Below are 17,156 nucleotides of genomic sequence, written 5' to 3' on the forward strand. Positions count from 1 at the left end.
GGCGAGAGGAGAGAAGAAGTAACTAGGGGGCAGAGGAGCGTACCAGGCTCACCCCAAACTATACACCGGACACCGGGTCCGCGCCTACAGGGTCCCTTTATACCCAGTAGGGACCACCGGGTACCTGGAGGACTACAAGTCCCAGGTTGACCAACGCTGACTACCGTACCAGGGCTAGGAGTCACGGAGGCCCCAGCGTCCAGGGAGAGTGATCTCCAAGAGAAGGCCCTACCACCAGGTCAGCAGGTGCAAGAGAGAGAGACAGTAATTAAGCCAGGCCTAGCTCCAGGCAGGTCAGAAGCTTAGCAAGTGGAAGCAACGGATCAGGAGGCCCTATACCCGCTCACTGGGGAGAGTTCAGAAGTGCACCTTTTGTACCGAGTACCCTGGACCATACTTGCAACTACACCAGTAAAGGTACCGAAGCGAACCCCCGTGTGAGTGTCTGTCATTTCTCCCTGAACTGTCTTGGCCGTCTCTCACCTGTACCACCATCCATTTCCCTACACTGCCCTGGAGCTAGCTCTTCCTTTGGAGAGCCACACCATCCCTGCTGCAGTAACATCAGCTTCAGAGGACTGCTCCGCAGCGGCCGCTCCCTTTAGCCGCATTCCACAGGTGGCGTCACGAACTTTACAAATCCCCTATAAATAATTCCCCTTTTTGTTGACCGCCCTGGGCCACGGACTGGGCCAGCCACCGTGATATCCCCCACCGGCATCCATAGGCCCGGGGGGCGTGTCACCTGCCCAATGGTTCCCTGTTTCCTGTCCTCCTCCCATTCCCTTTCATATAAATGTCCCTGTGTGTCATCTTCCGGTCTCTCCCCACAGCGTGGGACCCGGAGACTGGTTGTCCCACCCTCCCACCCGGTTATTTCGTATATTATGAGTCTATACCTTGATGTTAAGTCACAGCAGCAGTCAGTTATGGTGTTTTACATTGTAATGGTTATACCCGCCGAGAGTCCGGCTGTTTTTTGCACAATTTTGCACTTATAGTGCCACTGGAACAGAGATGTTCTTCAAATGTTTACATACATTTTGCTGTGACCGACCTCCATCCATTAAAAGAATTTGTTTAAAAAGTTATATATATTGTGTGGTCTTTTTTATTCATGGGAATGTTGTTGTTGTGTGCCCGGGTCTCATCAGTCTGTTTAATAAAATAATGGTCCATATTTCCAAAGCTGTTTACAGTAGTGAGTGTGTAAACTGTGTTAAAAAAAGCATCAGGCTATTCTGGTGTGACTAATTTGCCATAAAATTTGTAGTCAAATTTGGAAAGTGATGAGAAAAGTTGACATGGTCTATAAGGAGGCAAAGTCAAAGCTACATTTACCAAGAAAACATATTAATATTGGTATGGCACAAAGCTAGGCGTATTCCTATTCAGTTTCTGCCCAGCAGTCCAAAATGTGTAATCATTCGCCTTTTGGTTTCTTTTGCAGAAATTCCTCTGGCTTGTCAGACATGACAAACTTTGATCATATCCTGAGAACATTCATGATCTGGAGCTGCAGAACCTTTTCCCACTTTGTACAGCAGAGATTTCACTTCACGCCGTTGCACTCGTACGTCCAACACTCTGCTGTATGCTATGTGACAGGACTTGATCCCTTCGAACAAATGTTAGAACACACAAAACAGCATCCAGTTACACAGCCAGAGGACAACAATTCTCAGTTCTTTTTTTTTTTTTTTTTACACTGGGCTATTTTTGGCGGAGGCTTCTGTTGATTGCAAAGTTTAGTCCTGCCAGTTTTTTGGCAACCCCCTGTCCTTGTTCAAAGACTTGCATTTGTTATGCATTGTACAGACACATGAGTCATGAGAGGAAGGGAGAGTGACCTGTGGGATAAGCCAGTAACTGTACTGGTTGCAGTAGTGCTCAGAAGTCTACTGTAGTATATAGGGATAATAGTGCGGAGCTCACGGAGAGCGACTCTCATACACCACTACATTCATTTCCATCTTTTCCATGCAGGACTAGCCATTGACAGGAGGAAGCGAAGCATTTGACAGCCTTGAAGACTGAGATTTCCAGGACTATCAGGAGTTCAGAGGAAATAAGTTACTGCAGTGGAATCTCATCCAGGGAGGAGCTCATCGCCCCCTTCTCTTGGGATTCCCTTTTATCCTGACTTTCAGCTTCTTTTCCTCATCTAAAGTGCAAGGAAGGTTTCAGGGAACATTGGAAGGGAGGAGAGCATGGAGGTGAACCCCATCCCCGTTATAACCGTGCAGACTGTCCCCTATGATGATCAGAAACCCGGGAGCAATGGATTTAGGAAGCCGACTGCTGTCTTTGAAAGCAAGAAGAACTATCTGCAAAACTTTATCCAGAGTGTACTGTCTTCCATAGATCTGCGGGATCGCCAGGGATGTACTATGGTAGTGGGCAGTGATGGCAGGTACTTCAGCAAGACAGCCACTGAGATCATTGTACAGATGGCAGCTGCCAATGGGGTAAGGTCAGCTTCCTTATTCTAACTGACTCAAGTAATTTTAGTATTTCATAACTGGATTTCATAGTTTACAAGTTTGTATACCTATTCTCACCAGGGTTGCCAACTGTCCATAAATTCCAGAAGAGACCAGGAAAGTATGACACATTGTTCCACTGCCCAAAAAAATCAGTGAGCTTGTACAGGGCATTCTGGTTGTTTTTGTCAGCATTTTCCAGTTCACGGTAAAGGCGAGACATCAGTATTCTGAGCTATGGACAACTATTACTTCTATTCTTCGTGAATCATTATTTTTTTTTTTTATTTGCCTGTGAAATTTTTTTATATGTCCATGATTTTTGGATACGTTATCCAGAAAAAAATAAAACATAAAATTGACCACCCTGATTCCTACTAGGTTCACTTGTATTATAAGAATTTGCATATAGCACTATTGTGAATCAAACTCGCCAATGCAAATCAATGGACTTGTAAACCCCCCCCCCCAAAAAAAAAAAAATGTCATTTGTGTGCTGTCCATATTTTACTGTTTAATGGGTAGGTTAAGACAAGATTTAATTTTTTACTACATGAAAAATGCATGCAGCAAGGGTTGTAAAAACTGACACTCAAACCATAAATGGGTCCAGCACACTGAGTAAAATGCAGTAAATGCCTGAGTGGTTTTTACAGGTGAAATATGTTAAAGAGGACCTGTCACCAGCTCAAAAGTGGCCAGTTTTTTCCTTTATTTAATTCCACTGCTCCCTCGAATGTTTTGTGTTTTAAGCCCTTACTGACATATGACATAGTGATGCATCATATGTCAGGTCCCCGTGTATGGAGTAGGCTCAAGAACTGAGCCTGCATCATCCCTGGTACAAATAAAAAGGAAAAACTATTATCAGCTCACCCAAGATGGATCATGGTAACATATAGTCCATGTGGTGATGCATATAACCAGCAGGGCCAGTATCCGCAGCGCGGAAATCAAATAATGATTAAAAAAATTCCAGCACCAATGGAAAAATAAAATGTATAAAAATTATTAACATGTCATTAAAACAACATATCAAAAACAAATTAGAAAAAGAGAGAGAAGAAAAAACTTCAAGAAAACCTTATGCGTTTCGAAAAAAACATGTCCTTATTTGTAGGCATTCATGCCAGCCTCCATCTAACTATCATCATGGGAAATGGCGGATTTAAAAAAAATAAATAAATAACGGAGAAGTGGGTATAAATAAGAGCAAAAACTGGACATGGACACTTATGATCTGGTGACAGGTCCTCCTTAAGTATGTTTCATATTGTATGTACTGTAAAGGTTCCCTGGCTAAATATTGCATCCCAAAACTGAGCCAATTTCATATTAAAACAAGTGCAGCCATACAATGTACTTGAAGAGAACCTGTCATCAGAATTTATACCCCAAACTAATGACATGTATGTAAAGGAGCTGATTAAATCTTTTTCTTTCTTGTAGAAATCTGTGTTGCTGTTTTATAGAAATCTATACTTGAAATTATATACTAATTAGTTGTAAGTGCAGTGGGCGGACACTGCACTTACATTTCTACTGCTTCTCTCACTATTCCCCACCCACTACCTACCTATAGGCTCTACATCACTCATGATTGAGTGACCTGTTAGGCAGAGACAGGAGGCAGGCAGTGGGCGGGGAATAGAGAGAGAGGCATGAGAGCTGTAAGTGCAGGACCCGCCCACGGCACTTACAGCTCTCATTAGCATACAATGTCAACTTCAAGCAAGGTAAGGATTTGATCAGCATTAAAACGTCTTTATATATGTATATTACTAGATGGTGGCCCGATTCTAATGCATCGGGTATTCTAGAATAGGTATGCGGCCGACGGGGCGCAATTAGCAGAGCGGTGTTTAAATTTTGCGCCAAAATCGCTGATTGGTCGCGTTCGGCAACCGCGACAAATCAGCGAACCGTGTTAGTGAGGAATGGAGAGCGTGTTTAAATTTGGCACCAAAATCGCTGATTAGTCGCGGCCGGCGACCAATCAGCAGAGCGTTGTTTACATTTGGCGCCAATCTCGCTGATTGTTCGCGGCTGACGGCCGCGACCAATCAGCAGAGTGAGGTTTAAATTTGGCGCCAATACTGCTGATTGGTCGCGGCCGGCGACCGCGACCAATCAGCAGAGTGGGGTTTAAATTTTGCGCCAATACTGCTGATTGGTCGCGGCCAGCGACCGCGATCAATCAGCAGAGCGTTGTTTAAATTTTGCGCCAATCTCGCTGATTGGACGCGTCTGGCGTCCGCGACCAATGAGCAGAGCGTTGTTTAAATTTGGCGCCAAGCTCGCTGATTGGTCGCGGCCGCTATTTAAATGTGGCACCCAAATCGGTGATTGGTCACGGTCAGCGTCCGTGACCAATCAGCACAGCAGTGTTTAAATGTGGCGCTAAGATCTGTGATTGGTCGCGGCCGCTATTTAAATGTGGCGCCCAAATCGGTGATTGGTCGCGGGCAGCGGTGTTTAACTTTAGCGCCAAGATCACTGATTGGTCTCGTGCGGAGAGCGCAACCAATCAGCAAATCGTATTGGTGAGGAGCGGGGAGCGGAATCGTATTAGTGAGGAACGGGGAGCGCCGCTGCCTGTGCGGATACTTCCACTCCGAGAAGCCGGGAGATGAGCGACTGCTCGCAGCAGAAGTATCCCGACCCGCAGCGCCGCTCCCCGGTCCTCCCTTCACACCCTAGCCGCTGATGTCCCCACAGTATCCGCATAGTGTTACAAAGGTCCGGACATTTGTGTGAAAAATCGCTGATTGGTCGCTGGCGCTGCCCGCGACCAATTACCGATTTGGGCGCCAAATTTAAATATCGGCCGCGACACCCGCTCATGTCCCTGGTTCTTGCAGCGGAAGTATCCGGACAGGCAGCGGCGCTGACATCCAATTAGTCGCGGACGCTATTTAAAATTGCCGCACAAATCGGTGATTGGTCGCTGTCTTGGCCCGCGACCAATGACTGATCTTGGCGCCAAAGTTAAACACTATTGTGCTGATTGGTCGCGGACGCTGACCGCGACCAATCACCGATTTGGGCGCCAAATTTAAATATCGGCCGCGACCAATCACCGATTTGGGCGCCAAATTTAAATATCGGCCGTGACCAATCACCGATCTTGGCTCCACATTTAAACACCGCTGTGGTGATTGGTCGCGGCCGATATTTAAATTTGGCGCCCAAATCGGTGATTGGTCGCGGGCAGCGTCGGCGACCAATCAGCACAATAGTGTTTAAGTTTTGCGCTAAGATCAGTGATTGGTCGGGTCCGAAGACCGCGACCAATCATCGAATCGTCTTGGTGAGGACCGGGGGGCGCCGCTGCCTGTGCGGATACTTCCGCTGCGAGAACCCGGGACATAGCGGGCGCTCGCAGCAGAAGTATCCCGACCCGCAGCGCCGCTCCCCGGTCCTCCCTTCCGCATGGAGGTCAGCGACGCCGGCGGTCCATCCGCTGCTACCGGCCGGGAGATGAGCGCCTCGCGCCGCTCATCTCCCGGCTGCATCTCCGTCCCGCAGATGGGTCCGGCGGTCGGGTTCCTTCTGCTGTTGCCAGCCGGGAGATGAGCGCCTCGCGCCGGTCATCTCCCGGCTGCATCGCCGCTCAGCTCCGTCCCGCAGATGAGCCGCTAACGGCCGCCATCTTTTTTTAGAAATCCTCCGGCGCTGATTGGCCGCTGCCGGACCAATGAGCGACGCCGGATTTCCTGGACAGACAGACACACAGACACACAGACAGACAGACAGACAGACAGACGGGATAAGACGATTATATATATAGATATTATTATATATATATATTAGATTGAAGAATAAAATCCTGATGACAGGCTCTCTTTAATTGCAAAGCTTTAAAACTAAAAGAACAGATGTGCTTAAAGATGTCGGCCACTTTCTCTCTTTAGTGCAGCTTTCCACACACATTGACCGGCTCTCCTGTCCATACAATGGCCGCCGGTGGGCTGGTGGAGGAGGATGTGACCAGACCTGTCCATTAGCCTCCTCCAATAGAAAAACAGCTTTACCATGTGAGGCGTTTTACAATTGGATGAGGCTGATGGACAAATCTGGTCACATGCTCCTCCACCGGCGGCCATTTTATGGACAGAAGTGCTGGTCAGTTTATGAGGAAAGCTGCATCAACAAAAAGTGGCCAACTCCTTTATGACATATGACGTATATTTACGCCATATGTCGTGTTCCCGACTTTGATGCGGGCTCCAGCGCTGAGCCCGGATCTTTCCTCGCACATGACAGCTGATCTAATGCAGGTGGATCAGAGACAAACACCGCCCATTGGTGCCCTCCCAATCACGTGACTGATAGGTTGTCATGACAGGTGTGGGTCTGCATAAGGCCTCCATGCCTGTCATTCTGAATCTCCTGTGAACGCCAGCTCATGGCCGGCATTGATAGAGGATCGTGATTTGCTGAAGCCCTGCTATGTGTAGAACAGACGATCAGATGATCACAGCTTCAAGTCTCCTAAGGGGACTATTAAAGGGGTTGTCCAGTACTTTTAAAAATATGCCAATGTGTTTTAATGATAAATAGAAGCTTCTTTCTATTTACCTCCTGGTGCTGTTCCTGCCTGTGAGCGGCATTATCGATGGCCGCTCACAGGCAGCACGTGACCCCCGACTGCAGCTGGCTCTGACATCCGCCGACGTCACGACAAGTCCAGGCTGGAGCAGAGGGTCCCTCTTCCACGTTCCACCGGTGGCTGCTGGGTTGTGGGCGGGATTATTCCCCTGTGTCACACCCGGCATCCACCGCGTGCTCTGCCTGTCCCCATTCATTGGGAAAGCGCTGTGGATGTTGGGTGTGATGCGCGGGGTAACCCCGCCCACAACCCAGCAGCCACCGCGGGGACCCCAGCGCTGAGTTACGCCTCACTTGACATGACGTCAGTGGGGGGTCACATGCTGCCTGTGAGCGGCCACCGATAGCGCCGCTCACAGGCAGAAACAGCACCAGGAGGTAATTAGAAAGAAGCTTCTATTTAGCATTAAAACACATTGGCGTATTTTTAAAAGTACTGGACAACCCTTTTAAAGAACGAAAAAAAAGGAAAAAAAAAAAAGTTTTTAAAGATGTGAAAACCCCCCCCCACAAAAGTTCAAATCACCCGACTTTTGTCCCATTGAAAATAAAACAATAAAAAAAAATACACATATTTGGTATCGCTGCTTTCTGAAATGTCCGATCTATCAAAATCTAAAAACAACCTGATCGGTAAACGGTGTAAAGAGAAAAAAGATCAAAACGCCAGAATAATGTTTTTTTGGCCGCCGCAATATTCCAATAAAATGCAATAAGAGGCAATCAAAACATCATATCTACCCCAAACTAGTATCAATTTCGAAACGTTAGCTCAGGGCGCAAAAAAAAGCCATCACTCAGCCCCAGATCCCGAAAAATTAAAACGTTACAGGTCTCGGAAAATGGAAACAAACACAAAAACTTTTTTTCATACAAATTTCGGAATTTTTTTTCACCACTAAAATGAAAATGGAAATTGGCCATGGCATGAAGGAGTTAAAAGAATCTAGTCTTGTTGGACATACAGTCTGATCTGTGGGTAGCATGTTATAGAGCAGTAGATGCTAAGCAGAATGATATATTGATTGGCTGATTGGAAAAGATTTTGTATAACGTGTATGGTATTGTTTTGTTCCTTTTTCATTTCTGCCTATTTAAAGCTTAGGAGTCCAGTGGGCGGTCTTATTAGTGAATAACAGCCTTATTATTGATGTGTGCATAGGGAGGTAGCTGTGAATCAGGGGGTAGGACTGCTCAATGGAATCCTAGCCCCAGAATTACCAGGGATTTACATTACTGACATTCCTTTAGACATGTTTCTTATCTGATATATAGAACAAGTGCTATGAAACAAAATATGAAAATGTTTCCAGTTTGAAGATGCATACAATTTATACAGTGAAAAGGGTCTCTAATAAAAAAATGTTATGCATTTTGAAGACATTTACAATATACGCTGAGTATATTATAAAAGGTTTTGTCTAACAAAACTGTGACTGGGGCCATAGGTGCCACTTTTGAAACTGCCGATTTTGTCAGAGGGAAGCCACAACCAGAAAGAAATTTCCGAGGCAGGTCTAACACGGTCAGGTAGACTAACAAAAATTTCGGCCATGCAAAGAAAAAAACAGAAATAACATCAGCTGAAATTCAGGACTCTCTGAAAACTAGCGGTGTGGCTGTTTCAAGATGCACAATAAGGTGGCACTTGAAGAAAAATGGGCAGCATAGTCGAGTCGCCAGAAGAAAGCCATTACTGTGCAAATACCACAAAGTATCTCACCTACAATACGCCAAATAGCACAGAGACAAGCCTCAAAACTTCTGGAACAAGGTAATTTGGAGTGATGAGAACAAAATTTAACTTTTTGGCCACAACCATAAACGTTACATTTGGAGAGAGGTCAACAAGGCCTATGATGAAAGGAACATCATTCCTACAGTAAAGCACTCATCAGCCCAGAAGCTGCGCATGGGATGTACTTGGACATTCCAACATGACAACGATCCAAAACACAAGGCCAAGTCGACCTGACATTGGCTACAGCAGAACAAAGTGAAGGTTCTGGAGTGGCCATCTCAGTCTTCTGACCTCAATATCATTGAGCCACTCTGGGGAGATCTCAAGCACGCAGTTTATGCTAGACAGCCCAGGAATTTACAGGAACTGGAGGCTTTTTGCCAAGAAGAATGGGCAACTTTACCATCTGAGAAATGAAAGAACCTCATCCAGAACTACCACAAAAGACTTCAAGCTGTCATTGATGTTAGAGGGGGCAATACACGGTATTAAGACTTAAAAAGAGAAAACACAGTAGTTTGAGAATAAATGGCTTCACCCAACCAATAACCATGAGTGTACAAAAAGTTTTTTTGTTATCATTCATATTCTCTGAAACAAGGCCAAGAAAGGAAAAATTCTGCCGAGGTATGTAAACTTTTGAGCACAACTGTATGTAAGTATGAGTGTTGAAAATTGCCATTGGGCAGTCATCCTCTTACAATGGTCCGTTGAAAGCCCTATCACCATATATGTTTAAGTACTGATGTTTTACTGTTTACATTATGGATTTTGGGCAGCTCGCCCCTATTTCTAGGTTTTGCAACAATAACAATTATTTTGTATTTGACTGTGTGTTGCATGCTTGTGATATTATTCTAGTTGGGAAGGGGTCTGGTGAGAGAAGTCAGGGGTTACATTTTCTGCTTAGTGTGTGACTGGGTGGAAGAGGATGTGTGTGTGAGGGGTAGTGTAGATATGCACTCTAGACATGGCTCAGGTTACGTAAAGAGGATCTTTCACCAGGTCAAAAGTGGCCAGTTTTTACTCCTCTATTTTATTCCTGCTGCTCCCCTGACTATTCTTTTTTTCGTTACAAATTCACCCAGAGATATTGTTCTTTTTACTTATTGCCAATTTTTATAAAGATCGAATGGGAGGGGGGCATGCCCAAGCATGCCCGACTAATTCACTAAGGTGGCAGAAATTAATCCAGAAATGTACAACTGGCATACATTTCTGGAGGAGGTGAGTTAGAATCTGAACCTTTGGTTTGAAGGTTCTGAACTTTGATTAAAATGTGCGGAAACAATACTTCTAATTGCAAGGCTTCGTAATCTTGTCTTGTAGTCACCTCAAACCAGTGGAAGCTTTGTATCTTCATATGTGTGTAGCTTCACATTGTAGGTTTTATTTTAATGTTAAGTGTTGGTTATTAAAGGCTTGGTTCCATTAGGAGAATCTCTGTCCATATCCCAATTAAGCTGCTTAGATATCATAAAAAGTCCCCCCCCCATTCCTTTACTCGGTACCCCAACTCTATGAGCCAGAGCAGCACATCAGTATCAAGTACTGTCTCTTGCTTCAAATTATTTAGAAAGCAAAAGTCTTGTTAATAAAAATAATTATTCTATTCACATAAAAATTTTCATTATTTTGACATCATGAATTTATAGGCTGTGTCTTCTGTTCTAGATAAATATGGGAATCACATGGTGCTAAGACAGGATGCTTCAAAATTTCCCAAACTGAATTTCCTTAGGGAGTTACAGTGTCACAACAAAGGAATTGTCATTATTGAATTGTAGGCATAATTTCCATACATGTTGCACTGTCATAACATCAGGACAAGTTATCTGAGCTTTTCTCCCTTAAATCAAAGATATTGTTTGGTCCAGTCAAACAAAATGGTCTCATTTTCTAAATTGGTTGTATTATAGTGTCACTTTTGTTTCAGGTAACTTTTAAAATTAAGAAATCATGTATGCACATGAGAAATAGCATGATTACTGTCTGATACATGTCTTACATCCTGCATTTTTCACCAGTTTTCCTCTCAGCGGTCTTTATCCCTGATAGTCCGTTTTACTTGAGCTTGTGGGTGGAGATCTGGCTGCAATGATGTGTCACAATGCTCAGAGAGGTGCTCTTCTATTTCTCCATAGCACATCCACAGAAGCAGCATCATGAGGATGTTATACAGCTGTACCGAGAAGTGTAGCTGTGAATCCAGCATTGGAGTGAGACAGTAGAACACTTACTAGAAGCAGCAGCCACATATCTGTGTTTCTCTGCCTCTGTCTTTCTCTAGCTCCCAGTGTGACCTGAACAATAGTAAGGATTTACTGAGAGCGGTTTCATATACTAGAAAGGTACTAGACATCATGTCACTGCAGACCAAATAACTTATTAGTGGAGCAATCAGAAGCAGAGATAAAGAAACATTTACATCCGGTGACTCACTTATGATATCTTCTCTTATCAGAGTCATTGCGCTCGATTTATTAAGGCACTTTTACACTCCAATCTTCTGTATGAATAGGACCGCTGTAAGATGATGTGCCTAATCTACTAGGAGGTGCACGTGCCCGTGCACGCCACCTAACAAAGTAGGTACATCTTACAACTGCCGTACATTTCTGGTGATATTTATTCATAAATTTGGACAAATTTGTTGGGAGAGCTTCACCACTCCCCGTCCTGTTCAAGCTTTGCCCATTTCAGTGAAGATTTCTGGGGATGACATCAAAACACATCTTTTTAGTTAGGTCTGTTATATCACATCATTAATCTAACTTCCTACATTTTTCTTTAGAATCTTGTCCCTTCTTTTTTGCAGTTTTCTCCACACTCTATGCACTCAGTAGCACTTAATATTAGAGATGAGCGGATCTTTGAAATTCAAACTTACAATTTTGCCAAATTTTTTAAAAAAATTTGATTTGTGGCAAATACATTTCAGTGAATTTCATACTTTAAAGTTTGTAACTGCTCAGATAATACACATAGGAGAGAGGAGAGAGAGAATCTTGCTGACAATAACAGCTTACAATTTACAGGCGAGAGAGAGGACCCCACTGACCATAAGAGCTTACACTTTACAGATGAGAGAGAGTTGACACCCATGACCATAAGAGCTTATACTCTACAGGTGAGAGAGAGAGGACCCCACTGACCATAAGAGCTTACACTTTACAGATGAGAGAGAGTTGACACCCATGACCATAAGAGCTTATGTAGCACCCTGAGGATTCGGCTGCTACAGGGGTATTGCACCTCAGCCAGAGGTGTGGTATTCCACTCCCGGGTAAGGATGGAGTGTGGAACTGAGCTCAGTAGGCTGCATGCACTACACACATCCCATTTCCGGGGGACAGACCAATGGTACTCCCACTAGAGAAATGTGCAGGTACGACAGTGTCTGTCCCTGGCTGGAGTGGGAGGGGGGTGGAACATCCCAGTAGTGTAGGGGCAGATAGGGGGAGCAGTCTGGGTAATGCTAGGAGCTCATTGGGTGCTGGTCACCTGAGCTCACACATAGAGCGAGTATATAAGGTGGGAACCATCTTAGATCAGGGTCAGTCAGTCAGTCTGTCAGTCTTTGGTAGAGTGAGTCAGAGGAAGAGAGCAGAGGAGGAGAGCAGCTCCAAGGCCCAGAGAGAGAGAGGAGAAAGAAGGACCCAGAGGGGGAGAAGAGAGAACTCCAAGAACCCAAGATTAGATCAGAGGGTGAAGAGTTGGCACAAGGGTACCGGATCCCAAGCTGGTGGAGGGCACTTATCCTCAGCCAGAGACCGGAGGTCGTGGGCAGGATCTGCCACCACCACCCACTAAATCCACCCGGAAGGCAAACCAAGAATAGGGTCAGGGAACCCAGAGACAAGGGTTTACCAACAAGAGGCCCGAGGGAGCCGGACTTAGGTGGATCCCTGGTGGGGAAGGCCAGAGAGAAGGACAAGTCAGAAAGGAAGCTCAGGACCACGCTCCAGAATCACCTGGGGGTTGGCCGAGTCCAGGACCTGGTGGACGCAGCACGGCTCGGGCGGTCACTCAAGGCCGGAGTGACCAGAACAACAGCAGTAAGTAAAAACCCTGAACTGCACAGCCCGACTCTGAGTCTCATTACCATCCTCACTGCACCTCCACAACCACCATCCTCTACACCTGACCCCCTGAGGCTATACCCCTCCCGTTGGGGGTTATACTACCTGAGCTGCACACACATCACCAGCCTCAGCGGACCCTGCTGCAGCGGCGGCCGTATTGACCGCAATTCAACGGGTGGCGTAGTCGACATAAAAGAACATCTAGTAACATCTATAAGGACTGCCACACACTGAGCTTGACACCCTGGGCACGGACCGGGTCACCGCCACTCGGAGACTACAACCCCCATCTGATCCGGCTCCGGGTATCCCCCAAACAACACTGGCCCAGGGGGCGCGTCACTTACACTCTACATGTGAGAGAGAGAGGACTCTGCTGACCATAAGAGCTTACACTTTATAGGCATAAGTGTGAATGAAAGGACCCCACTAACCATAAGAGATTACAATTCATAAGTTAGAGAGAGGACCCCTCTGATCATTGGAGCTTACAGTTTTGAGGCATGAGAGAGAAAGAGTGGACCCCCCTGACTATAAGAACGTACACTTTTCAGATGAGAGAGAGGAGCCCTCTAACCATCAGAGCTTATACCACAGCTCTCATCCATCCTGGATCCAGATCCGGGTTGAGAGAGCTGTCCTGCTGTCCCGGGTGGTCAGTGCTGTGTCTCGACTTCCATTCACTTTGTGCAATGTCTCCTTCCATGCATCCCCATTGTTCTTCTGAGGTCGGGGGGCATTTCTCTGATCTACACATACTTACATTCAATTTACTAAACCATTATTTTTTCTTTAGATCTGATCTCACCGGGATTCAAACCAGCAACCTGCATCATTGTAGGCAATAGCAAAAGCTACAAACCACAGGCTCCACTGACCAGTATGGGAGAATAAATCTCAATATACTAGTGCATTTCCATGTCCCTGTATTCTAGTGGGAAAAATAAAAGCCAGATTTTTTCTTCCTAATACATTACTAATAAATAATTAAAAACAATTACAATAATGTCATTTTTAATGCACTTTATTTTTTTTTATTTTTTATATATATACAGGTGCTTCTCTCAAAATTAGAATATCATCAAAAAGTTAATTTATTTAAGTTCCTCAATTCAAAAAGTGAAACTCATATATTATATATAGTCATCACAAACAGAGTGATCTATTTCAAGTGTTTATTTCTGTTAATGTTGATGATCATGGCTTACAGCCAATGAAAACACAGAAGTCATTATCTCAGTAAATTAGAATAATTAACAAAAAACACCTGCAAAGGCTTCCTAAGCGTTTAAAAAGGTCCCATAATCCTCCATATTGTATAATGCACTTCCCATAGTACAATACACCCCATAGTCGTCCATATAGTATAATGCATTCCCCATAGTCTTCCATATAGCATAATGCAGGTCTCATATAGTAAAATAGTATAATGCACTCCCCATAGTCCTTAATTAACCCATAGTGCCTTAATTAACTTTTTGATGATATTCTAATATAGTGAGAAGCACCGATATGTATGTATGTATGTATATATACACTGCTCAAAAAAATAAAAGGAACACTTAAACAACAGAGTAAATCAAGTCAAGTCAAGAAGTAAATCAAACTTCTGTGAAATCAAACTGCAAACTGTCCACTGCCAGAGCCCTGCAAAATGACCTCCAGCAGGCCACAAATGTGCATGTGTCTGCACAAACGGTTAGAAACCGACTCCATGAGGGTGGCATGAGGGCCCAACGTCCACAGATGGGGGTTGTGCTCACAGCCCAACATCGTGCAAGACGCTTTGCATTTGCCACAGAACACCAGGATTGGCAAAGTCGCCACTGGCGCCCTGTGCTCTTCACAGATGAAAGTAGGTTCACACTGAGCACATGTGACAGACGTGACAGAGTATAGAGATGCCGTGGAGAGCGATCTGCTGCCTGCAACATCCTTCCGCATGACCGGTTTGGCAGTGGGTCAGTAATGGTGTGGGGTGGCATTTCTTTGGAGGGCTGCACAGCCCTCCATGTGCTCGCCAGAGGTAGCCTGACTGCCATTTGGTACTGAGATGAGATCCTCAGACCCCTTGTGAGACCGTATGCTGGTGCTGTTGGCCCTGGGTTCCTCCTAATGCAGGACAATGCCAGACCTCATGTGGCTGAGTGTGTCAGCAGTTCCTGCAAGATGAAGGCATTGAAGCTATGGACTGGCCTGCCTGTTCCCCAGACCTGAATCCGATTGAGCACATCTGGGACATCATGTCTCGCTCCATCCACCAACGTCACGTTGCACCACAGACTGACCAGGAGTTGGCGGATGCTTTAGTCCAGGTCTGGGAGGAGATCCCACAGGAGACCATCTGCAACCTCATCAGGAGCATGCCCAGGCGTTGTAGGGAGGTCATACAGGCAGGTGGAGGCCACACACAATACTGAGCCTAATTTAGACTTGTTTTAAGGACATTACATCAAAGTTGGATCAGCCTGTAGTGTGTTTTTCCACTTTAATTTTGGGGCCTTCATTGGTTAAGAAATTTGATTTCCATTGATGATTTTTGTGTGATTTTGTTGTCAACACATTCAACTTTGTACAGAACAAAGTATTCAATGAGAATGTTTCATTCATTCAGATCTAGGATGTGTTATTTGAGTGTTCCCTTTATTTTTTTGAGCAGTGTGTGTATATATATATATATATATATATATATATATATATATATATACAGTACAGACCAAAAGTTTGGACACACCTTCTCATTTAAAGATTTTTCTGTATTTTCATGACTTTGAAAATTGTACATTCACACTGAAGGCATCAAAACTATGAATTAACACATGTGGAATTATATACGTAACAAGAAAGTGTGACACAACTGAAAATATGTCTTATATTCTAGGTTCTTCAAAGTAGCCATCTTTTGCTTTGATGACTGCTTTGCACACTCTTGGCATTCTGTTGATGAGCTTCAAGAGGTAGTCACCGGAAATGGTTTTCACTTCACAGGTGTGCCCTGTCAGGTTGATTTCTTGCCTTATAAATGGGGTTGGGGCCATCAGTTGTGTTGTGCAGAAGTCAGATGGATACACAGCTGATAGTCCTACTGAGTAGACTGTTAGAATTTGTATTATGGCAAGAAAAAAGCAGCTAAGTAAAGAAAAACGAGTGGCCATCATTACTTTAAGAAATGAAGGTCAGTCAGTCCGAAAAATTGGGCAAACTTTGAAAGTGTCCCCAAGTGCAGTTGCAAAAACCATCTAGCCCTACAAAGAAACTGGCTCACATGAGGACCGCCCCAGGAAAGGAAGACCAAGAGTCACCTCTGCTTCTGAGGATAAGTTTATCCGAGTCACCAGCCTCAGAAATCGTAGGTTAACAGCAGCTCAGATTAGAGACCAGGTCAATGCCACACAGAGTTCTAGCAGCAGACAAGTTTGGGCTAAAGAACACAAGGAATGGACATTAGACCAGTGGAAATCTGTGCTTTGGTCTGATGAGTCCAAATTTGAGATCTTTGGTTCCAACCACCGTGTCTTTGTGCGACACAGAAAAGGTGAACGGATGGACTCTACATGCCTGGTTCCCACCGTTAAGCATGGAGGAGGAGGTGTGATGGTTTGGGGGTGCTTTGCTGGTGACACTGTTGGGGATTTATTCAAAATTGAAGGCATACTGAACCAGCATAGCTACCACAGCATCTTGCAGCAGCATGCTATTCCATCCGGTTTGTGTTTAGTTGGACCATCATTTATTTTTCAACAGGACAATGACCCCAAACACACCTCCAGGCTGTGTAAGGGCTATTTGACCAAGAAGTAGAGTGATGGGGTGCTACGCCAGATGACCTGGCCTCCACAGTCACCAGACCTGAACCCAAATGAGATGGTTTGAGGTGAGCTGGACCGCAGAGTGAAGGCAAAAGGGCCAACAAGTGCTAAGCATCTCTGGGATCTCCTTCAAGAGTGTTGGAAGACCATTTCCGGTGACTACCTCTTGAAGCTCATCAAGAGAATGCCAAGAGTGTGCAAAGCAGTCATGAAAGCAAAAGGTGCCTACTTTGAAGAACCTAGAATATAAGACATATTTTCAGTTGTTTCACACTTTTTTGTCAAGTATATAATTCCACATGTGTTAATTCATAGTTTTGATGCCTTCAGTGTGAATGTACAATTTTCATAGTCATGAAAATACAGAAAAATCTTTAAATGAGAAGGTGGGTCCTAACTTTTGGTCTGTACTGTATATATATATATA

General features: G+C 44.8%; 1 protein-coding gene across 1 annotated transcript in view; it reads left to right on the forward strand.

The window, feature by feature from the left end:
- The first annotated feature begins 1,788 nt into the window (after positions 1-1,788).
- Positions 1,789-17,156, forward strand: part of PGM5 (phosphoglucomutase 5) — a 382,573-nt gene continuing 367,205 nt past the window's right edge. Inside the window, exon 1 of the mRNA XM_073669685.1 lies at positions 1,789-2,468. Coding sequence (XP_073525786.1) covers positions 2,211-2,468 — 258 coding nt within the window. The 5' untranslated portion in view covers positions 1,789-2,210. The remainder of the gene's footprint in view (positions 2,469-17,156) is intronic.

The sequence above is a fragment of the Phyllobates terribilis genome, unplaced genomic scaffold (genome assembly GCF_046119375.1).
Source record: "Phyllobates terribilis strain yellow unplaced genomic scaffold, ASM4611937v1 Scaffold_1__5_contigs__length_1240528914, whole genome shotgun sequence".
Taxonomy (NCBI): Eukaryota; Metazoa; Chordata; class Amphibia; order Anura; family Dendrobatidae; genus Phyllobates; species Phyllobates terribilis.